Source organism: Rasamsonia emersonii, assembly GCF_000968595.1.
Source record: "Rasamsonia emersonii CBS 393.64 chromosome Unknown ctg1118621760605, whole genome shotgun sequence".
Taxonomy (NCBI): domain Eukaryota; kingdom Fungi; phylum Ascomycota; class Eurotiomycetes; order Eurotiales; family Trichocomaceae; genus Rasamsonia; species Rasamsonia emersonii.
Window position 1 is genome coordinate 1 of NW_013562868.1, and position 21,524 is coordinate 21,524.

The window sequence follows — 21,524 nt, forward strand, 5'->3', positions numbered from 1 at the left end:
AGTCAAGCACCTTCATCATGCTGCTTTGCGTTTTGATGTCGGAGTATACTTCGAAGCCAATGGTCACGGCACCGTTACCTTCTCTGAAAACGCTCTAAAGATCATCAAGAGTGCGGAACCTCAGTCCCCTGCCCAGCAGCACGCATTGGAGTGTCTGATTGGTCTCACGGATCTGATCAACCAAGCTGTTGGTGATGCCATCTCAGACATGCTGCTCGTCGAGGCCATCCTTGCGCACAAGGGATGGACCCCGAAAGAGTGGCTTGGCACGTACACTGACTTGCCTTCTCGGCTCGTTCGCATTGAAGTCCCAAATCGTTCGATATTCAAAGCATACGATGCCGACCGAAAGCTGGAATCGCCACCGGGACTTCAAGCCAAAATCGACGCTCTGCAATCCCGCTATAACAAAGGACGGAGCTTCGCACGTGCAAGTGGAACTGAGGACGCAGTTCGTGTCTATGCGGAGGCTGCAAGCCGATCAGAAGCCGACGACCTTGCGACGCGTGTTGCGAATGCTGTTCGGGACGCAGGCACCGTCACTGAGATAGTGCAGTCTACCTAAACAACATTGCTAGCTCCTTTTCGCTAACCCGCCGTTTACTTCCTACACTTTTCCATATTTCTCACCACAGTCCTACGTAACCCGGCCGCATGCACGTTCGTCACAAGGTCAGGTGGTTACGGATTGATCTGTTTAGTGATGAGATAATAATCAGGGAAAGAGAGAGAGGATGGAATGTAATTCCCATGGAAAGGGTAGCATCCGTCATCGATTTTCAGGCGGGGGAAAGTAAAGGAATAATACTTGTAACGACATGAATCATACCTAGAATAGTTTTATTGAGAAAATAAAATTTAGTCACGGTACATATTGATTAGACCGTTTTTCTTAACAGTCAAGTTCTGACCTCAGGCCTGCCAACTATGTATGTCTTTATCATCTATTCTCCAGGTAGGCTTCCTACGCTTAATATATATAATACTTTTTTATTTCTTTTATCGTAATTCTCATCATATCCCTTACTAATATGCAGCATGCTTACAGTTTTTTTTTTGTGTGGAAATCAGTATTTCTACAATAGATGTGATTGAATTTCAGGGTATTTTGCAAATACATCCAATAACCAAGTTTCTGTACTGCCAGAGATGGAAGAAAGAAAGAAAAGAAAAAAGGAAAATACTCGTGTCAACCTTCTTCCTGATCCATGTCGTCCCGATTACGCTTCAAACCCTTCCCACGTTTGCCTTTCAATACTGATCCTTTGCTACCCTTCTTCTCCTCTAGCTCTTTCATTTCCGTGATCGCCTGTCGCTGCGCTTCTCCGACACGATCAGCCAGGACCATGACCTCGTCCTTTTCGATTTCGTGTTCTTTCAGTTTCTTCCCTAGAGCAGCTTCGATGCGTAACCAGATCTCCACATCGTACTGCGTAACAAAACTGATAGCACGCCCGCTCTTCCCTGCACGTGCCGTCCGTCCTACACGGTGAATGTATGTTTTGCTGTCGGGGGGCAGGTCAAAATTCAATACCACGTCGACGGAAGGAATATCAAGACCTCTTGCCGCGACGTCGGTCGCAACGAGAATGTCACGGCTGCGAGAACGGAACTTCCCCAAGGCTCCTAACCGTGCGGACTGCGAAAGTTGCCCGTGAAGAGGGATTGCCCCAAAACCGAGAGCTCGTAGGAGAATGGCGATGCGTTGTGTTTCGTGAACAGTCCTGGTGAAGACAATGACCGATTGACCAACGAATTCATTCAACAAATAGACAAGGTAAATGTCCTTATGTTTGTGAGGGAAAAAGAGGTAAGACTGGAGGAGAGTGGAGACGGTCTGGTATTTGCTGGTGGAAATGGATACTCGAAGAGGATTGCTGAGAGACGCTCGCTGTAAGGACTCCACCTTGGAAGTCATGGTGGCGGAAAAGAGATAGGTGCGTCGCTCCCGCGGCAGAACTTTGAGAATTTTATCGAGAATAGGACCAAAATCCATGTCAAGGAGTTTGTCTGCCTCGTCCATGACAAGGTATTTCAACGTCCGTAGCGAGAACCCCTTCGTGTTTTCAAGGTGATCAAGTAGCCGCCCAGGCGTAGCAACGATTATATGAGGCTTCTTCCCCAATGCAATTGCTTGCGGTACCATGTCCATACCTCCGACGATGACAGCGCAGCGAACCGATATTGTCGAGCCGAGAGCTTCGAAGGCTTGAGAAATTTGGTATGCTAATTCGCGAGTAGGAGCTAATACAAGGCCGAAAAATGCTTGCGGTTTATCCATGAGAGCTGCATCATGTCAGTTACCGTTCCCTCGTATGCGAAATATCAAGAACTTCGAACCTTGTAGGATAGGAAGAGCAAATGCAGCAGTCTTCCCACTTCCAGTCTCCGCAAGCCCTATCAGATCACGACCTTGTAGTGCCAGAGGTATCGCTTCAGCTTGGATTGGAGTAGGCTTCTTGTACCCCAGCGTGTCACAGGCTTCACATAATTGATCAATGATTCCTAGATCTTTAAATGTCTTCTGCGGTCGAGCATCTCCATCTCGGGCCTCTTTGTTGGAGACCTCTTTTCCGGGTGAATTTTCGCGATCCGAAGAACTCGAATTATTAGAGTCTTCTGAACCCTCGTGCGCAATCTTCCTTTTCTTTAATGCCGGCATTTTGGGCTATCTATCCCAAACGGTTATGAGATGGTATCTGTTCCCCCGCGGAGTTTGATTAAGGCGATCCGCAAAAAATAATTTTGGCGCGCCGCAAAATCAATAATCCGGCCCTTCTCCAATTTTCTGATTATCAGCGACCGGCAAAAAAAGTTTCAGAGCAGGATTATTGAAGTTATCAACTTCATCTGTTAATTTTTCTTTAATCCATTCTCGATCAGAAGGTCGAAAATGGCAAGAAGACGCACGAAGAAGCGCACCCATGTGCGGGTGCAGAATGCGTCTGGAAGTTCCATGAACTCTCCGAAGTCGATGGTCATTCGAATCGGCGCAGGAGAAGTTGGGTCCAGTGTGAGCCAGCTGGTCAAAGATTTTCGTTTAATGATGGAACCTGATACGGCCAGTCGTTTAAAGGTAAGATTCCTCGATTGTACCACTTTATGATGGAATTGTCGACTCTAACTTCAGCCTATTTAGGAACGCAGAGCCAATAAGCTGAAGGACTACGTGGTGATGGCCGGGCCTTTGGGTGTCACCCATCTGATTCTCTTCTCGAAATCCAAGACAGGGAATACGAACATGCGAATCGCACTTCATCCTCGTGGACCGACATTGCACTTCAGAGTTGAGAGTTATTCCCTTTGCAAGGACGTTGAAAAGGCGTTGAGACATCCCAGAGGCGGTGGACAGGACCACAGAACGCCCCCTCTCTTGGTGATGAACAACTTCAACTCGCCCAATGCAGATGAAAATTCCAAAGTTCCCAAACGTCTTGAATCTCTCACCACAACGGTCTTCCAATCACTATTCCCGCCGATCTCTCCACAAACTACACCTCTCTCTTCTATTCGCCGTGTGATGCTTGTGAATAGAGAACTCCCGCCAGATGGCTCCGGAAATGATTCGTACATTTTAAATCTCAGACACTACGCCATTACCACAAGGAAAACCGGCATACCCAAACGAATCAGGCGGCTCGATGCAGCGGAGCTGCGCCACAAGGATAAGAAAAAGCACATACCGAACCTTGGGAAGCTGGAAGATGTCGCAGACTATTTACTCGATCCTAGCGCCGGCTACTTCTCGGCTAGTGAAACTGAACTGGATACCGACGCAGAAGTGGAAGTCGCCGAGAGTACTACGAAGAAGGTCCTGAATAGGCGGGAACTGCAACGGTTGAAAGCAGGCGAGAAAAAACCAGAAAAGCTAACCGAAAAGCCGAATGTTGAAAAGAGAGCTGTGAAGCTGGTGGAGCTAGGTCCCCGCATGAAGTTGAAGTTGATAAAAGTCGAGGAAGGTCTATGTGGCGGAAGAGTTATGTGGCACGATTTCGTTTCGAAGACGGAGAAAGAGGTCAAGGAGCTGGATGAAACCTGGGAGCGGAGACGGAAGGAAAAGGAAGAACGGAAGAAACGACAGAAAGAGAACATTGAGAGAAAGAAACAGGAGAAAGCAAAGGCCAAAGCTAGCGGCCAGGGTGCCGAGGGCTCCGAGGACGAGGATGAGAGTATGGATGACGCATGGGAGGACAGCGACGAGTTTGATGAGGAAGCCGATGTTGAACAGGAAATGGACGACGACAATGACGAGTCCATGGAAGAATGAATTGAACACCATGAACGCTTCGAATGATCATCTTAATTGCTCCACTGGCTTGGACCAGAGATATACGACTCTTTTCCTTCATCGAGACTATTACCATGCTTGCAGTGGCCATATGAATGGCACGGTAGCAGTAAGGCTTCCGGCGCAGCATAAAACATGCTGCCCTCGCCAGCGCGGTTGAGTCACTTCGATATTATTAGCGAAGTAGGGCTAACCATAACAGCCACTTGGAGTGAGGATGTAACTGTGCCTCTTACTACTGATCCTGGGTTCATCGAAGGGGGTCAACATAGAGAAACAAGCGAGGGAAATGGTGCCAAGAATTAAAGAACCATTTCCATAGGATATCGCAGTGTCTCAGAAACAGACCTCCTGCCAGGTCTTGCGTGCAAGGCCTGATTGCATTGGTGGCATCCAACTCATTCACTATGCTCCAAATGACCCTGTTCATTCGGGTATCGTTGTTACCTACCTAGTTAGCTATAAATTTTCCTTCCAGGAAAGCAAAAATTCAGTGATCCGTCCATTCACCAGAAAACTTCCCAGCGTGGTAGAACTTCGTATGAGCCGTATGATCCAGTCGTAGTACTCTTCTATGAATCAACTACGACGCCGATGACTCCTTTAGTTTCTGCTCCACAATTCTTCCTACTATCTTCTCCAAGATGCTAAAGTCTCCGCCAGACCCCTGAGCAAAGTAGCCTTGGACACTTTTCTCGACATACTTTCCGACAATGTCGACCTCAACGTTCACCTCTTCCCCGGGCTTCTTTTTCGCCGTGACGATCTTCTCTTGGGTGTATGCGATGAGCATGACTTCCCAGTAGCCATCCTCACCATCGACAACTTTCGTCACCGTCAGACTGGCACCGTCCAGCGTAATATAGCCCTTTTCAACAACATATCTCAAGATACTCTTGTCTCTGGGCTGGAGCCTGAATGTAAGCGCGTTGCCGTCCGGAGTGACCGACAGGATCTTCGCAGTGGTGTCGACATGACCCTGAACAAAGTGTCCACCCATCCTGGTCGACGCGGAAACGGCGCGCTCAAGATTAACTTGAGAATTGGGCTTTAGGGAACCTAAGTTGGTCCGGCGAAGGGTCTCTGGCGCAACGCCAACCTTGAACCAGTTCTTATCAAAGGCGGTGATAGTCAGGCATGTTCCTTGACAAGTGATGTTTTTCTTAGCACTAGGAGTGCGGATGGGAACACGTCAAAGAGATAGATGGATTATATACCTACCGTTTACGCTTATGCTGTCCCCGAGATGTGCATCAGTGAGAATTTCCGCGCAGTCCGAAATTGTCAGGGAGGTTCCCCCGCCCCCGCTTGCGCTTGTATCCAGGGGTTCGAGGGACGTAACGGCTGGGGAACAATCAGTTTCACGGCATAGCAGATTGCCTTTTCTAGAAACTCACTCCCTATTGCTTCGACAAGGCCGGTGAACATGATGCGCAGCTTGCTGTCTCAGCAGTGTATCGTCAACCTGAGCTGCTCTCGTGCGGAGGAAAGATCGCTGAGGGGACGGAATGGCCGACCTCGGCTTAGTTCCGACATGTCGGCGGATTCAGACCGGACTCCGCAACGACACAATATAACCACTTGACATACCGTATGCATCGCTCAGTGCTGATAATATGACAGTCACATTAGCATTGCGGAGCATCTTACGGCGGTCAGCGTACGCCTTGTCGAATACATCACCAGGATGTGTCGCGCAATGGCGGCGCTACTCGACAGCAGTTCCTCCAGGAACTCTGCCATTGGAAGGCATACGGGTTCTTGACATGACCAGGGTTCTGGCTGGTGTAAGTTTTGGGAAAGTTCGCTTTTTCTTTTCTAAAATTTGCTGAACATGCATTGTAGCCCTACTGTACACAGATCCTTGGAGACTTGGGGTATGTGCCGACCCGTTACAACCCTATAGATTCAGCAAGCCAAACAACTTCGGAATATACATGCTGATTTGAATATACTTTCTAGAGCAGATGTAATCAAGATCGAGCACCCTGTACGAGGCGATGATACCAGAGCTTGGGGCCCGCCTTTTGCAAAATACAAAGATGAGTCGAAGGACGGCCCTGGTGAGAGTGCGTACTATTTGGCAGTATGTTGTCGCGGGTATGCAGAAGTCTTCCTGCTAATGTTCTTCAAAAGGTAAACCGGAATAAGAAGTCAGTTGGCCTCTCGTTTGCACACCCATCGGGCGTGGAGATCCTCCATAAACTCGCGAAGGAATGTGATGTGCTCGTCGAAAACTATCTGCCAGGAAGTCTCAAGAAGTACAGAATGGATTATGAGACCCTCAGTGCCATAAACCCGAAGTTGATCTACGCAAGTATCACCGGATACGGCCAAACTGGGCCGTACAGCAACCGGGCAGGCTACGATGTCATGGTGGAAGCCGAAATGGGATTGATGCACATTACGGGGTCAAGGGACGGCCCTCCTGTCAAAGTGGGAGTGGCGGTAACGGATCTGACCACGGGGCTCTACACGTCCAATGCGATTATGGCTGCCCTGATCGCTAGAGCAAGAACGGGGAAGGGTCAGCATATCGATGCTTGTCTTAGCGATTGCCAGGTTGCTACTCTGTCGAATCTGGCAAGCTCTGCGTTAATAAGTGGAGAGAAAGATTCGGGAAGATGGGGCACCGCGCATCGTACGTGAGATAATACCAGGTTAATGTCGAGTTACTAATCCACCACCAGCTTCCATCGTTCCTTATCGAAGCTACAAGACGCGTGATGGCGATATCCTCTTCGGAGGCGGGAATGACAAGCTGTTTGGCGTTCTGAGCGACCGGCTCGGGCACCCCGAATGGAAGACAGATCCTCGCTTTGTGACAAACAGTGGCCGAGTCAAGCACCGGGAAGTGCTCGACAACATGATCGAGGAGGAGACGAAACAGAAGACGACGCAGGAGTGGCTTGAGATCTTTGAAGGCAGCGGGATGCCCTATGCAGCCGTCAACGATATCCAAGGCACATTGAATCATGCACACGGTTGGTTTCCTCAATATTACTTATCATTCTTCCCACTCTGCTGACCAAGTTATAGTCCAAGCTCGCGGCATGGTCACTGAGGTCGATCATCCAGCCTGTGGACCGATAAAGCTTGTGAACACACCGATCAAATACTCTCATGCTAAACCAGGAGTCAGAACGCCTCCCCCGACCCTTGGCCAGCACACCGACGAGGTCCTCCGAGATCTGCTACAATACAGCGACGAGGAAATCGCTTCGTTGAAACGAGACGGTGTTATCTCATAAGTTACGCGTAACGACCACGGGTCTTGATATATAGTCAATGGAGCCATTTCAGGGTGTACATACATCATGTAGTTTCGTCGGCCTATGCGTGAAGTCATGGAAAACTGAGCCCGGAGGGTAGGTGATGACGAAATATATCCAGGGAGCCCACCTGGAAATTGGGTAAAACCTATGTGTACGTAGTAGGTAGGGCTGGGGGCCAAAAGTTCCTGGCATAAACCAGGTAGTTTCTCTCTAAGCCGGTCGAGTAAAACGAAAGCTGTAAGGCTTGTACATACATGCGAGTAAATCAACTTTCAAATCTCCAAAGTCTCTGGTCTCATCATCCTATTCTGGGTCGAGTCAAAATTCCTCGATCACGTGATGATACTGTACTCCATAGACAATGCTCGGATTTTGGCACTAAATGCATGTACTTCTGCACGGGTAGATGAAACTGTACAGTCGATGGAATCTGGCTCAGGGCGCTGTTCCTGATCATTCATTCGAGTTCTGCCAATACAATGTCCCAACACAATGGAGGTCCAGACCCCCCTCCGGCGGGGGCCCAGCCCGCTGCATCAATGAACGGTGCATCGAGTGAGCATTCACCTGATAGCTTTCATTCACTCTCGAAAGCACAATACAACGCTACGCCTATTCAGCCAAAGCCTGATTCTCCTAATTCTTCTTCAGGCGTGCAATATAAAAACCCCAAGGTTCCTCTGATTCCCAAGTTGTCTCCTGCTACCACCGAACTCATCGCACGAATTACTAGTAACAAGGCAACAGAAGTCGAAAAACAAAGCAATCCTCCAACAAGTTTCACTGGTTTGAACTTGTCTCCCTCTGTCAGACCGGCCTCTGACAATTCCAATATGAAGTTGAACAACATGGGCAAGATCAAGATGTCCTCCGCAATTCTCCCGCTCCCTCCACCTCCCTTTGCCAGCCACGGTGCTGCGACGGCGGTGCCAACTGCACCTCCGGGTCCTCCTGTACTTCCATCTCAGCAGAATCCTAGGGTGCCAGGACTTGTCAACATCGCGCCAAAGCCGGCTGCACAACCGGATCAATCACCAGCAGTTCCTCCTCAGTCGGTTGCACCCGCTTCTGTGGCTTCATCTCAAACGCCGTCACAGTTGCCCGCAAGCCGGAAGAAAACAGAAAACTCTCGTCAGCGCAAAGAGGGCATCAATGGTTCTAAACAAGGCAAGAAACGCAAGCGGAACGAAGATAGCGATGACGACAATGTTAGAGCCGACGACTCTAGCTCTGAATCGAACTTTCCGATCGCGACACGGACGAAATCTGGTCGGCAGGTTAACCGACCTTCTCTATTCGTCCCTCCTGCTCCGCCCGCAACTAAGCAGAAGGCCCATTCTTCGGACGCTCCTAAAGGAGACGCAACTAATGCTAAATCGCCGAAAAAGAAGAGGAAGGTCTATCGCAAGGGTGATGAGCTGAATGTTACATGCGCACATTGCCAAAGAGGCCATAGCCCGCCGACCAACATGATAGTCTTTTGTGACGGATGCAATCGCGCCTGGCATCAATTCTGTCATGACCCTCCAATTGAAAAGGAGGTGATCGAAGTGAAAGAGGCGGAATGGTTCTGCAGAGAATGCAGACCGGTGGAACCTCCGGTTGAAGAAGTGCCACAAAAGCCTCAGTCATCAAACGATGCTGGACCTGTTAATCATGATTCTCGGGTTGCTGAGAAATTGCCGGGAGCTCGCGTCGGAGGAAAGATGTTTTCGGCAGAAGAAAAACGCGGGTATTTGTCTGGCCTGTCTCATGCAGCTCTTGTTGATCTGCTCATGAGTCTCTCGGACCGCGACCCAACTCTTTCGATCTTTCCTTCAAATCTGAAGGATCTAGAAAAATCCAAATTCTTTGCACCAGCCAAATCTACAGCGATCCCTGACCAGGCTGATCCATCGCCCGCTGTTGTTCCAGTCAACATCCAGAATGATGGGTCGTCAGATATGCCACAGACGACTGAGCAAGCCTCTAGCGCTCCAGCACCAGACACCTCGGGTCAGTCACGTCGTGCGCAGAATGATGATGATTCTGAGGATTCGGGATCGGAATATGAATTTGAAGAGCATCGACTTTACCCGCGAGCTGGAAACGGCTTCCGTCTCCCCCCAGAAAGCGAAGATCTTGACATGCTGCTGGACGATCCTGCTTGTCCTACATTTAGTCACGCGCTACACGGCGTTGCGTCAATCGGAGGTGCAGCGTAATACGTCCTAGGTCAGAAGATAGCTACCGTTGTCTTCAGTACGAGGCTAAGCATTATGTGGATTACTGTCAGTGCATGAGGCTACTTGAGGATGATGTTCCAAAGAGACCCTGGCGGTCGTTTTGCGCAAAACAAACGTTCTAAAACCACTCGACCTGTTTTGTATGTACGGAGTTTTTTTGGCATTTTGATCTGCGGTTACAGTATCAAGGGATGGATCTCTGGGACCGATTCTTTTGGAAAGGCGTCAAATCAGTGTTACTGAGCATGCGATTCTCGGGGCTGTTCTGTATCACTAGTGGTGTTTGGAGGATTGGATTTAGCTTGCCATGTGATTCTTATGTTTAGCAGTGCATCTGAAAAACGAGAAAGAATACCATCAAGTTCATCTGAAGATACCTATCTATTTTCATGTTCTGCACAGTACAACGTCCAAATCCCGCCATATGTAGAGAACAAAAGCAGGACATATGGGATGATAAGAGTGGGGCAGTAGATTTTGTCAGGCAGAAAGAGTCACACCGCCTGCTACAACACCTTAGGCACGTGGCTTGTGGCATCTGCAGCAGGTGCAGCCTAAACATAACACGAGCAACGTACCAAGGCCCAGCAGCCCGATCAACTACTAGATAACCTGCAGGAAAGACAGGAGCAATCATTCACTGTTGTTTCAATCTCCATAATCCATGAAACCCTGACGTGTTGGTTGTGGGCTGTGTCTCACATTTCTGCATCAGCTTTCTTAGCTTTCGAGTCCCCGAATTTGGGTGAAACAACCGCAGCTTCAACCACGTCTCGTCTGATGTCTGGCAAAGCTCCAAACCTGTGGCTTCATCATTTTTCATGGCAAGCCAAAACTGAGAAGAAAGGAAATAAATAATACATCCGCCTGTTCCAGTGTGTGCTTAGGTTCCTTTGGTCAAAAATACATTTTCTGGTGGTTAATTAATTTGATTGTCCTTTCAGTTCTGAACGGCCCCGGCGGTACTCTCTTATAATCTGTCTATTCCTTGTTGAACAATTGTTATTTCTTCCATCTCCTTCTTTCGACCAATTTAATTTCATACAACTCGCCCGATTTCAATTCCAGAAAGATCACCAAAAGGTCAGGAAGGATCGAGAGTCGAAAGAGACATAACGATACTATGGAAAAGATAACTTCACAACCAGTGGGCTTGACCCCTCGACCTGAAAAGAAATGGTACCAGCACCTCACACTCGACCTGTTCATCAAAGTCCTCAATCAGACCTTTCTCCATCCTTTCATAGCCTGGATCGTGGTTCTCTGTCTCCGTGCGCAGGCCACCCCAACGGATCACCCGTCCTTCATCATCGCAGTCGGTTACGCCACCCTCTTGACGCTTTTTACAGCGGCAAGGGTGCTCAATCACCGCCTTGCATACGGCACCCCGCGCGAGGTCGATCTAAGCAATGAGGTGATTGTGGTGACCGGAGGTGGCAGTGGACTGGGCCAGCTTATCGCCCAGATCTACGGGATGCGAGGGGCCAGCGTTGCAGTGTTAGATATCAAGGAAGTTGGGGAGGTGGAGGGCTGGGATGAGCTGTCAGGGGTGGAATATTATCAATGTGATGTTTCAGATAGGAGGGCTCTCGAACTGACGGCTAGAAGGATCGAGGACGATGTGAGTTATATCTCTTTATCTCTTCTGCATGCGTATTTTTCATTCTGTTTCGCGTTCTCGTTGCCTAAATCTAATAATTGTCCCACATGCTTTACTGATCGATGCTTCACAGCTTGGAAAACCAACAGTGCTTATCAACTGCCTGGCAGCCGGGATCAACGGACAGACCATTCTATCCCTCTCCCCAGATGCGATGAAGAAGACAATCCGAACCAATCTGCTCGCACCCTTTCACACTTTCCAAGTTTTCTTGCCCGGCATGATCACGGCAGAAAACGGCGGCGCTATCGTCACTGTGAGTTCTGTCCTTGGCCAGCTCACTGCTGCTGGTCTGGCAGACTATTCTGCCAGCAAGGCGGGCCTCAGTGCTTTGCATAGGACGCTGGAAGCCGAACTCAGAGCGTCGGGCCTTGACGAGAAGATCAAATTGCTGTTAGTGGAAACGGGCCAGATGTGCACTCCGCTGTTTGATGGAGTCGAGACACCAAACGGGTTCTTCGCACCCGTCCTGGAACCAATCCAAGTCGCCTATGAAATCGTCTCTGCAGTCGACAAAGGAACAAGTGGGGTGATTAGATTACCCGCCTTTGCTGCACTGGTGAACTGGTACGCGGTGTTGCCTGCCTCGATCCAGCGGCTTGCCCGCTATTTAAGCGGGATTGATGGTGCAATAGCAAAGGCATTCGCGGGAAAGACCCCTCGAACCCAATCTGAATCTTCGAGCAGATCAGAAAGTGACGTGGAGGTCATCGACGCGGAATGACGTTATTATAAGATGTTATTGCTCTGACGTGACATTTGATTAATGTCTTAGATGGCACCCCTCTGGATGACCGAGAAATGAAAAAAAATGACGTCTCGAAATACCCCAATGGAATATGGCATGTGAAAGATGTTACCCCGCATACTTGTGCACAATGCCAGCGATGCTGCCGATCGACTCGACGGACTACTGCTCAGTCGCGAGAATCATCTTTTCACGCTCGCTCCGGCGTGGCATAGTACCCTTCTTGCTATGCTTGCGAACATTCTCCTCTCTTCGTTTGATGGCCGCAAGCTCCTCTCTCTTGATATCGGCTGCTTTCTTGACGGCCTTAGGCAGATGACGATGACGCTTGATTCTTCGGATCTCAGGCATATGAGAGTATCTGTTGATCAGTGCTTGGTCGTACTCGAGCTTCTGCCTCTGGCGCGCACTCTTGATGCCGCTACGTGACGAAGCATTGGTACGCCAGATTCGGATGTTACCATCGTCAGAACCGGAGAGAACATATTTGTTATCCGGGGTGAACATGGCCGAGAAGACCCTGCAAGCACCGTTAGCATAATGATAGCAATAAACAATAGACAGAGTAATGGAATAATAGAATCATACCGTTGCATTCGCTTTGTATGATAGATATCTCTCGAATGTCCAGCAGCTCGATTCCATAGACGTATTGTACGGTCGTAGGACGCGGTAACCAACTCCTCCCCAGTTGGGCTGAACTCTACATCCATGACAGCAGCAACGTGGTCCTTGAACACATTCAGGGCTCGATCCATCTTTCTCATGTCGAACATGTATACATTGTGATCCTCGTTGGCGACTGCAAAGTTGAAGGCCTCCATGGGATTCCAGGAAATGGCATTCGATGCGAGTTTCAAGATCACCTTGGCCAACGGTGACGACGTACGGAGGTCGTACATCACAATTGATCGATCTGTGGCGGTAGATCCGAGGATGGATGTTTCCGTCTGGTTGAAGGCAACATCTGTAATGGTGTCTGTACTGGTCGGCCAGTGGAGAGTCTGGGATGGGGTGGATGACGGTCGGGACAGATCGTAAATGGAGATGACAGACGATGAGGCAGCAAAGGAAGGGTGATCGCGGTGATGAGAGACCGCGGTGAAAGCGGTCTGTCCCAGATAGGTCGCCAGCGGCGGTGCTTCTGGTGAAGAATTGTACGGGTCGAACAACTTAACGGTCTTGTCGCTGGCGCACGACAACAGCTTCCGATCCAACGTCCAGCACATGCTCTTGACAATGTTCTCATGCGCTTGGGTGTGCCAAATCTCCTCCCGACTCGTCAAATCCCAGACTTTGACTACCCCATCACCGCTACCGCTCGCAAACCGTTCCAGCGAGCCCGGATCCTTGGCCATGGTGTACACGCCGTCGACATGACCTCTACCCAGTTGTGCAATGAATGGCTGCGCAAACATCCGCTCCATCTTTATAGCATTCAGAGCTCGTGTGTATTCTCGAGCTCGTTCGAACGGATGCTGTGCCGGGTCGAGGTTCCTTGGCTGCCTCGCGATACTCGACCCGGGAGCTTGCTGCGAGGCAGCAGTGTGCGAGAGAGCCTTGATTTTCTGTGCAATCTATGAGCTGGATGAATTTAGAAACAGCGACCAGGAATTTACTTACCATATTGGCTCAGAGTGGTGCAAAAATGCCCACGGGTTAAAATCGTGCAGTTTGCATAACTTTTGGAGACGGCGGATCTAAAAAAGTTTGGCTGGGCTGAGTGGGTGATTCGCTAGCGCGCGGCGATGGTGGCCGGAGCTTTGCTGGTGACGCTCCGTCAGCCTGGCCAGCAGACGTCCGCCTACAGCCAGCTCCATTCTATCCACCAGCACCACTCCGCATTTCGCTACAGCAGCAATTTCTCACCACTCGAGCCTTCCGTAGCTCGTCGTTCCTTTCTCCACTATATTACATACGAGCGGCGTCAGTCGTCCAACATGGCTTCCTCCGCGACTGTCGCCCAGCGGATAGAGGAAGCGAAGGCCCTCTCGTCCAAGGACCCATCCAAAGCCGAGAACATCTACAAAGATATCCTGTCCCAAGGAGTGGGGACAACAGAGAGTGCTTCGCGCGACTATGAAGCAGCTTTGATCGGTCTGGGAGAACTGTACAGGGATGGCAGGAGACCTCAGGAACTGGCCGAGTTGATCAAAACAAGCTGGGGTGTCTTCTCGTCATTCGCCAAAGCGAAGACAGCAAAGCTAGGTAAGTGGTGGTCTGACGGGAGGCGCATTGAAAGTGACAGTAAGATTCTTACAGTGATGATTTCTAGTTCGCCAACTTCTTGATCTGCTCAGCGAGATCCCGAACACCTTAGATATTCAGATTGCTGTGATCAAGGCCTGCATTGAATGGGCCGTCTCAGAACGACGGTCTTTCCTTCGACAGAGCTTGGAAACCCGCTTGGTTATGATCTACATGCAGAAGCAGTCCTACTACGATGCCCTGACGCTCATCAATTCCCTGCTCCGAGAGCTCAAACGGTTGGATGACAAGGTTGTTCTTGTGGAAATACAACTGCTTGAATCTCGGGTCTACCACGCCCTCGGCAACCAGGCCAAAGCACGCGCTGCTCTCACATCTGCTCGCACCTCTGCATCCGCTGTCTATACTCCTCCAAACCTCCAAGCTGGTCTCGATATGCAGAGTGGCATGCTCCACGCCGAGGACAAAGATTTTAACACGGCTTATTCCTACTTCATCGAAGCTCTAGAGGGCTACAGCTCGCTCGATGATTCCGAGAAGGCGACGGCAGCGCTTCAATATATGCTTCTGTGCAAGATCATGTTGAACCTCGTCGACGATGTGACGAGTCTACTCAACTCCAAGCAGGCTCTTAAGTACGCAAGCCCGCGGCTGGAAGCCATGAAGGCTGTGGCACGCGCCCACGCCAACCGATCCCTGGAAGAGTACGAGAAGGCCCTCTCGGACTACCGATATGAGCTGGGAGGTGATGTCTTTATCCGAAACCACCTTCGACGACTTTACGACGCGATGTTGGAGCAGAATCTCATCAAGGTGATCGAGCCCTTCAGCCGTGTGGAGATCGACCACATCGCCAAGATGGTCGGATTAGATACGCAACAGGTTGAGAGGAAGCTGTCACAGATGATTCTGGACAAGGTGATCACTGGCGTGTTGGACCAGGGTGCTGGATGTCTCATTGTTTTCGAGGAGACCGAGAGGGATCAAGCCTATGACGCAGCACTGCAGACGATCGAAAAGTTGAGCAACGTGGTGGAAGTACTGTACACTAATCAGGCGTCTCTGTTGGAATAAAGTGCTGTCAAATGCTGTCTGCTTGGAAGCGTTGGGCTTTGAGAGAGAGCTTGATAACGCGCTGTTTTGGGGGCAGGGAGAGGACTAAGACAGGAAGATGTCGCAACGATTAGAAATGGGATCATTCCCGCATCCAATTCCAGCATGTTATGTGATGTGACTTTATATCACGTAGTCTGTATAGTCGTAATGATAAATTAGGGTGCTGGCGAGCACTACATTCTACCTGTAGGACAGGAGGCAGCTCTGTGTTACCGTAAACGGCTTAGCGTGTGAACGCGGCAGGGCCGACAGACAACCTTGACCGTCGCGACTTTGTTAAATGTCCAGACTGCCCAACGACAACCGGCCAGCCCTACGGATCAAGAATCCACGTATTATCTCGATTGCCGATTTTGACGGCCTTCTTCACTGGTGCACCTCATATCCAGTCTCCATTGTCCAGCACAGCATGGCGATGAACGCCCCCATGCAGCCCAATTTTCCTCGTGGCTACCCTCAAGCCGCGCAGCGTTCTCCCGCCACACCTCGTCGCGGCGCCCCAGGCCCAGGCCCAGGTTCGAGCCCGAGTCAAACCCAAAATTCTTCCTGATTCGCCGCGCAGGTGTTCGGATTTGCTAACTTCCTTGGCTCCCTCAGGACCAGCTATGCCTATGCCTCCTCATCCTCAACAAGGCATCCCTAACCCGCAATACATGGCCGCCGCTCACGCCGCCGCTCAGCGCAACATGCCACAGGTCAACGATGCTGCCCTGCGACGTAGTCGGAAGCCGACTGATAAAACTATCCCCGAGGGCGTGGAAGATGTGATCATCGGGGAAGGAGTACAGCAATACAAGAGTCTCCAGGAGTTGGAAAAGAAAATGGACGCCGCGATGGTTCGAAAGAGACTTGATATTCAGGATTCGATCAGCCGGACGGTCAAGCGATACCGGACTCTCCGCATCTGGATCTCCAACACGGTGGAGGATCAGCCATGGCAGAAGGTCGGCGAGCACAACGGAACAGGCGGCGCCACCAACCCCGGTTCTGGACGCTACAAAGTGAAAATCGAGGGAAGACTGTTGGATGATGACAGCGACCCTACCGTCCCTGCCGATGACAGCGACGATGAGAATGATGGAGACGATGCGCAGAAGGACGGCGATGCGATGGATGAGGATGGCCCCAAGGAAGAAAAATCCAAGAAATCCAGGCTACCAAAGCGGCCACGACAGCGGTTCTCGCATTTCTTCAAATCCATTACCATCGATTTTGACAAGACGCCGACAGCAAAACCTGAAGACATCGCCCCGATCACCTGGACCAAGCCCCAATTGCCACCCAATGCAACCTCGTTACCTCCCAACGCCGACTTTGACTCCTTGCAATTCTCCCGTCCTTCGCAAGAGAATCTGAACATTACCGTGAGTCTCGTGAGGGACGAGACCCCCGAAAGATACAAGTTGAGTAAGGAACTGGCTGAAGTCCTTGACGTGGAGGAAGAAACCCGCAGCGGGATTGTGCTCGGAATCTGGGACTACATTAGAACCATGGGTCTGCAAGAGGATGAAGAGAAGCGACAAGTCCGCTGCGACGATCGTTTGAGAGCTGTACGTGGATTTCTCCTTTTAACATTCTTGTTCACCGATACTAATTGCTTTCCACAGATCTTCGGACGTGAGCAGATGTTTTTCCCACAGATCCCGGATGCCATCGGCGCGCACACGACTCCTCTTGATCCCATCAAGTTACCCTACACGATTCGTGTCGACCAGGACTTCCATAGGAATCCGACCCCCACCATCTATGACATTCGCGTGGCGGTAGACGATCCGCTGCGGCAGAAGATGATCGCCCTGACCTCGAACCCGCAGTACGCGGCCTCAATCCGGCAGATCAGCCTGCTCGATGACCAGCTCGCCCTCATCATCCAGGCGTTGATGCACTCCAAGGCCCGCCACTCCTTCTACACCGCCCTCAGCAAAGACCCAGCCAACTTCATCCGCCGTTGGCTCAACTCCCAGCGCAGAGACCTCGAGACAATCCTGGGCGAGGCCACCCGCGGTGGTGGTGAGGATGGCAATGCGCCTGAATTCAGACGCGGTGGTGACAACAGTGTCTGGAACGCCCCTGTGGCCAGGGAAGCGGTCCGGTACATGCTTGCCAAACCCGAAGCCGCTGCTGCTGCTCGGTGATCGCGGCAATACGTGTCAGCTTCGTCCGATTGTCTCTTGTACGGAATTTTCTTCGATTCCGTTCCTGTGTTCTTGCCATGTTTGATTCTTTGTGTCCCTTTTACACTTACTGATGGGCATGTTTTTTTCTACTTCAAGAATTGTATGGGAAGGTACTACCTCAGGCGCTGGTGTGGGTTGTGCGGAAGATTGAAAAGTCTGTATTGTACTGTACAATGTAATACGTCTATGTTTTTCTTAGTCTCTGATCTCGTTTGGTAGACTTTGGGGGGAAAAAAAGCTGTTATTTATTTGTCTTTCATGCATAGCTGCAGACCACTAGATATCACGTGAACCTATAAAAATGTTGGTTTGTAGTCTCGAAGGACTTTTGTTTTTCGTGTTTTGTAGAATCTCCCGAAAATAATAAGAGAGCTATGCTAAAGACACATGTGTGTCTAAGAGTTTCGACTCACATTGCGTATCATTGGGAGAATAAAAAAAAGAACTTCTTGCACATAGGCAAAATATTTCGATTGCGAAGATACCCGATAGCGCCTCCTTCAAATGGTTCCAACCCGAAAGACAGGAGTAATGCGATGGCGACGGAGCGAATCCCTTTCTTTAACATCATAACTACCAGGCGACGGCGATGGTTTTCAAATGGTCCATCAGCACAGCCTAAGAAGCTTTGACAGTAAGAAGGACGGTCAAATTAGGTAAAAGAGGCCAGTCTATATCCTCTTTCTCAGAGTCTCGCTGCCGAAGGCGTCGACGGCAGATGTCTTATTTTCCTCCGCTCCGTCGCCGGTCTCGAAGTAACCTTCCTCTTTTCTCAATTTCCCAGCCGCATCGAGCACAATATCTGGCTGAACCTCCACCTTGGTAATACCGGGTTCCTTCTCTTTCTTGGCCGGGATAGCGGGCTCCCGGAAGCGCTTCATTACCGCCTCTATCATCTGTGAGAACCAGTAATAGTTGAGTCCGTTGAGGATGAGATTGGAGGCGACATATGTCAAGACCAACCATATCGGAACGCCACCTGCGGCCCGGTGAGCAAAGTAAGAGATCTCCGCATTTGCTCTGGCACATGCTTCATCGACACAGAGAATCCCGTCTCGCTCCTGAAACACTGTAGCGTTGGTGTTGACTGGGTCCAAAACGGATGAGAGAGGTGCAGTCCAGGTTTGTTTCACCGCTTTCCACATGTCGATATAGACGAGGGCAGACTGCCAGGTGCCCCAGACCAAGCGGCAACAGAAGAAAACGACCAGCAGCGTTATTCCATTATACCACTGTGCCTTGCTGCCCGTCATGTTGACTTTGTCCAAGAACCAATGGATGTTGAGGAATGGGCTAGAGAGCTCATAGAGAATGAATGTTGGAGCGTAGAAGTTGACAAACGGTCTCTGGACGTATGGATGTTAGAATTCCGAGTAAACGGATAATGTTTCTTTCTTCAGATCCCGCGTAAAGAAGGTAAGGATAAGGAAGGAGACTACGAACAAACCCAAGTGCAAACACCCACAGTGCACTAATGGCATGGAAAAGCATGCCCACCCCGAACATCTTGACATATACGGTGCTCACGATGAGATCGTATAAGAAATAACCCGTCGCCAATGCCTGCACCAGACCGCAGGCACCAGTATATCCATACACACGCTCTTCCGCAGTCATGCCTTTCCGCTCGCGGTCCGCAAACATGACCCATAGCGCAGTCAAGTTGATCAGCGTGCTTTGGAGCAGAGAGACCACGTGGACGTCCCAGTTAAGCTGCGTACGACGCGGAAAATTTGGATAGAACCGGGGAAAAAGCGCCGCCGACAATCGTGGAGAAAGATACGAGTGGACGAATTGGTAGAAGGCGAAAGCAGCCAGAATCTCATGGATGTGGTTCGGCAACGAATGCAGATTGAAATAGACTGCCCAGGGGGTCACCAAGTCCCTGAGCCACCCAGGCGGTGGAGGGAAAGGGTCCAGCATGGTGACGCTCGGCGCCTCGCCCTGAGGACGATAAAGAAATCAAAGGGAAGAAGCCAAGGGGCAAAGGAAATAATAATGATACGAAGTTGGGGGAAATCAAAGATAACGAAGGCGGTGACTAGGCGGAAGTCATCTCCGCTACTGAAGATCGGAAGCCGCCAGAATCTATAAAGATCAAAAGCAGAACAAGGAAAGCCTGGAGAGACTGGTGATGAAGTCTAGGCAGACAAGACCAGGCGCAGGCCCGTATACCAGGAAGGAATTTATTTCTCTTTGAGAGAGAAGCTGGGGGCTGCCGTCTCGATGAGGCAGGTCACCGCATGGCCCTATCGTGTTCCTGGCGCGCGTCGCTCTTCTTGCTGGGGCGGATGACGTTGGCTTAACTCCTTCGGGCTTAGCTCCCAGGGCAGGCACCTAACTTAACTGGTTTGGAGCCAATCTGTTGGGGATGGCTGACTCAGCCACCTGAGCCTGCTCATTTGACCAGCCTCTCGCTGCATGTTGGCGCATGCGTAAGTGCCAACAACTACGTTGATCACGAAGAGCATGGGTTCGTGGACTTCTGACCTCAGGAAAATATTCACGTGGATATCATCATCATTCGTAACCATTGGCTAGGGAAAGTAAATACAAATGAATCGTAACAAAGGAAAAAAAAGAGAGTCGGTCGGCAGTGTCAACAGGGTCTTTGACCCAGCATGCAACGATCAAGCAAAAGGTATCGATATGTCCATATAATGTCATAAATACCCGAAACTCCTTCACTCGAATCGCGTACCAATCATGTATCCCTGGAAGAAACAGCATCCAAACGCATGGCATGGCGTCCCTGTAGCGAATCCATGGTTCTCATTTCAAGATTGGCATCTCAACCAGGAGCTCGAGTGTCATCCCCCCATTGACACTGATGCCCCTAATTGATCTCTGTCCCGATGCCACTGTCGCTGCAAGCAGGCATCATGTCAGTCATTTTCGGCGGCGGCTCTAGTTCGGACAGTCCTTCCTGAGGGACCTCGTCCAGATCTGCACTGGTTGGGTCGCCTTCGGTCTGTTGGTAATCTTCCCCGTCACCAGCTTCCCGATTCTCTTTGTCCTCATCATTCTCTTCGAGGATGGACCCAGAGTGTTCAGCGACTACTCCGTTGATGGAACTGGCGTAGCTAGGTTTCCGGTCTCTCGGGTCATACAAGCTGTCGGGACAGGTGCCGGCATAGCTCGTCCGTCTCTGCGTTCCGGTATCACTCTCTGCTCCGCTGTCATGCTCTTCCTCCTCTTGCACAATTTCATTCTCTTTGTTGGCAACAGCGTCATTTCCGCCCCACGAGGTCTTGCGCGACGGCAGGTTAGATTTGACCGAGTGACTCCGCTTGAGGTTTGTCAGCGCCCCGTTGCCCGCCGGCACCATCGTCAGCGGGCGGTCAGTGGAACCCTTGTTTCCAGTCACATGGCTCAGACTGAGGATCCTGCGCTCTTTCCCCGGGTTGGAGGACACGACAGATCCGTTGTGACTGACTTTCGATGCATTTCGTCGTTTGAGTGCCATTCCAACACCGCTGCTAACCAAGTTACGGCCGTCCTTTGCCATGCTGGTAGTGCTGACCCGGCTGGCTTTGGTAGCAGTACTGGCGGAGCTGGACACCCGCTTCAGATTCATGTTATGCGTGTGGTTCCCGGGCCGGCTGAGAAGCACGCTCCGAGCGTGGTCAAGGACTCCTTCGAGAATCCTTCTCTCGAGAGTTTCCGCTCGGTCTTCCATAAGCTGCATCTCTTCCTGACGGATCTCTAGCGCTGTCTCGAGGCTTGAGAGCTCCTTGTTGAGTTTCATGTTTTGTTTGGTCAGTTCTTCTTTTTCTTGTTTCAGAGCTAGGATCATATTCAGAAGAGACTCTTTTCCTCCTCCTGAC

General features: G+C 50.5%; 11 protein-coding genes across 11 annotated transcripts; 6 read left to right on the forward strand and 5 right to left on the reverse strand.

The window, feature by feature from the left end:
• Positions 1-7: 7 nt before the first annotated feature.
• T310_7889 (Phosphoacetylglucosamine mutase) lies at positions 8-565 on the forward strand (the record flags this gene model as incomplete). Its single annotated transcript, XM_013469313.1, has 1 exon — positions 8-565. A coding segment is annotated over one exon (558 nt), but the record flags the coding sequence as incomplete, so codon positions are not given.
• A 624-nt stretch (positions 566-1,189) lies between these two features.
• On the reverse strand, positions 1,190-2,662 carry T310_7890 (ATP-dependent rRNA helicase rrp3; the record flags this gene model as incomplete). The annotated part of the gene is made up of 2 exons (XM_013469314.1): positions 1,190-2,286; positions 2,341-2,662. The coding sequence occupies 2 exons, from the start codon at positions 2,660-2,662 to the stop codon at positions 1,190-1,192; spliced, it is 1,419 nt and encodes a 472-aa protein (XP_013324768.1).
• A 513-nt stretch (positions 2,663-3,175) lies between these two features.
• T310_7891 (Ribosome biogenesis protein Ssf2) lies at positions 3,176-4,267 on the forward strand (the record flags this gene model as incomplete). Its single annotated transcript, XM_013469315.1, has 1 exon — positions 3,176-4,267. One exon carries the CDS (start codon positions 3,176-3,178, stop codon positions 4,265-4,267), a length of 1,092 nt encoding a protein of 363 aa, XP_013324769.1.
• Positions 4,268-4,918: 651 nt separating this feature from the next.
• Positions 4,919-5,288, reverse strand: T310_7892 (Riboflavin synthase alpha chain; the record flags this gene model as incomplete). Its single annotated transcript, XM_013469316.1, has 2 exons — positions 4,919-4,955; positions 4,993-5,288. 2 exons carry the CDS (start codon positions 5,286-5,288, stop codon positions 4,919-4,921), a joined length of 333 nt encoding a protein of 110 aa, XP_013324770.1.
• Positions 5,289-6,054: 766 nt separating this feature from the next.
• Positions 6,055-9,767, forward strand: T310_7893 (CAIB/BAIF family enzyme; the record flags this gene model as incomplete). Its single annotated transcript, XM_013469317.1, has 8 exons — positions 6,055-6,075; positions 6,134-6,165; positions 6,251-6,374; positions 6,425-6,929; positions 6,979-7,272; positions 7,328-7,525; positions 7,682-7,714; positions 7,984-9,767. The coding sequence occupies 8 exons, from the start codon at positions 6,055-6,057 to the stop codon at positions 9,765-9,767; spliced, it is 2,991 nt and encodes a 996-aa protein (XP_013324771.1).
• A 1,144-nt stretch (positions 9,768-10,911) lies between these two features.
• Positions 10,912-12,172, forward strand: T310_7894 (Short-chain dehydrogenase/reductase family protein; the record flags this gene model as incomplete). The annotated part of the gene is made up of 2 exons (XM_013469318.1): positions 10,912-11,409; positions 11,522-12,172. The coding sequence occupies 2 exons, from the start codon at positions 10,912-10,914 to the stop codon at positions 12,170-12,172; spliced, it is 1,149 nt and encodes a 382-aa protein (XP_013324772.1).
• Positions 12,173-12,358: 186 nt separating this feature from the next.
• Positions 12,359-13,822, reverse strand: T310_7895 (Small nucleolar ribonucleoprotein complex subunit; the record flags this gene model as incomplete). Its single annotated transcript, XM_013469319.1, has 3 exons — positions 12,359-12,716; positions 12,785-13,773; positions 13,820-13,822. 3 exons carry the CDS (start codon positions 13,820-13,822, stop codon positions 12,359-12,361), a joined length of 1,350 nt encoding a protein of 449 aa, XP_013324773.1.
• A 314-nt stretch (positions 13,823-14,136) lies between these two features.
• On the forward strand, positions 14,137-15,478 carry T310_7896 (Proteasome regulatory particle subunit (RpnF); the record flags this gene model as incomplete). Its single annotated transcript, XM_013469320.1, has 2 exons — positions 14,137-14,404; positions 14,472-15,478. 2 exons carry the CDS (start codon positions 14,137-14,139, stop codon positions 15,476-15,478), a joined length of 1,275 nt encoding a protein of 424 aa, XP_013324774.1.
• Positions 15,479-15,929: 451 nt separating this feature from the next.
• On the forward strand, positions 15,930-17,655 carry T310_7897 (SWI-SNF complex subunit; the record flags this gene model as incomplete). The annotated part of the gene is made up of 3 exons (XM_013469321.1): positions 15,930-16,035; positions 16,118-17,070; positions 17,128-17,655. 3 exons carry the CDS (start codon positions 15,930-15,932, stop codon positions 17,653-17,655), a joined length of 1,587 nt encoding a protein of 528 aa, XP_013324775.1.
• A 713-nt stretch (positions 17,656-18,368) lies between these two features.
• T310_7898 (DUF887 domain protein) lies at positions 18,369-19,620 on the reverse strand (the record flags this gene model as incomplete). The annotated part of the gene is made up of 2 exons (XM_013469322.1): positions 18,369-18,990; positions 19,145-19,620. The coding sequence occupies 2 exons, from the start codon at positions 19,618-19,620 to the stop codon at positions 18,369-18,371; spliced, it is 1,098 nt and encodes a 365-aa protein (XP_013324776.1).
• A 913-nt stretch (positions 19,621-20,533) lies between these two features.
• Positions 20,534-21,481, reverse strand: T310_7899 (uncharacterized protein; the record flags this gene model as incomplete). Its single annotated transcript, XM_013469323.1, has 1 exon — positions 20,534-21,481. The coding sequence occupies one exon, from the start codon at positions 21,479-21,481 to the stop codon at positions 20,534-20,536; it is 948 nt and encodes a 315-aa protein (XP_013324777.1).
• Positions 21,482-21,524: the final 43 nt, after the last annotated feature.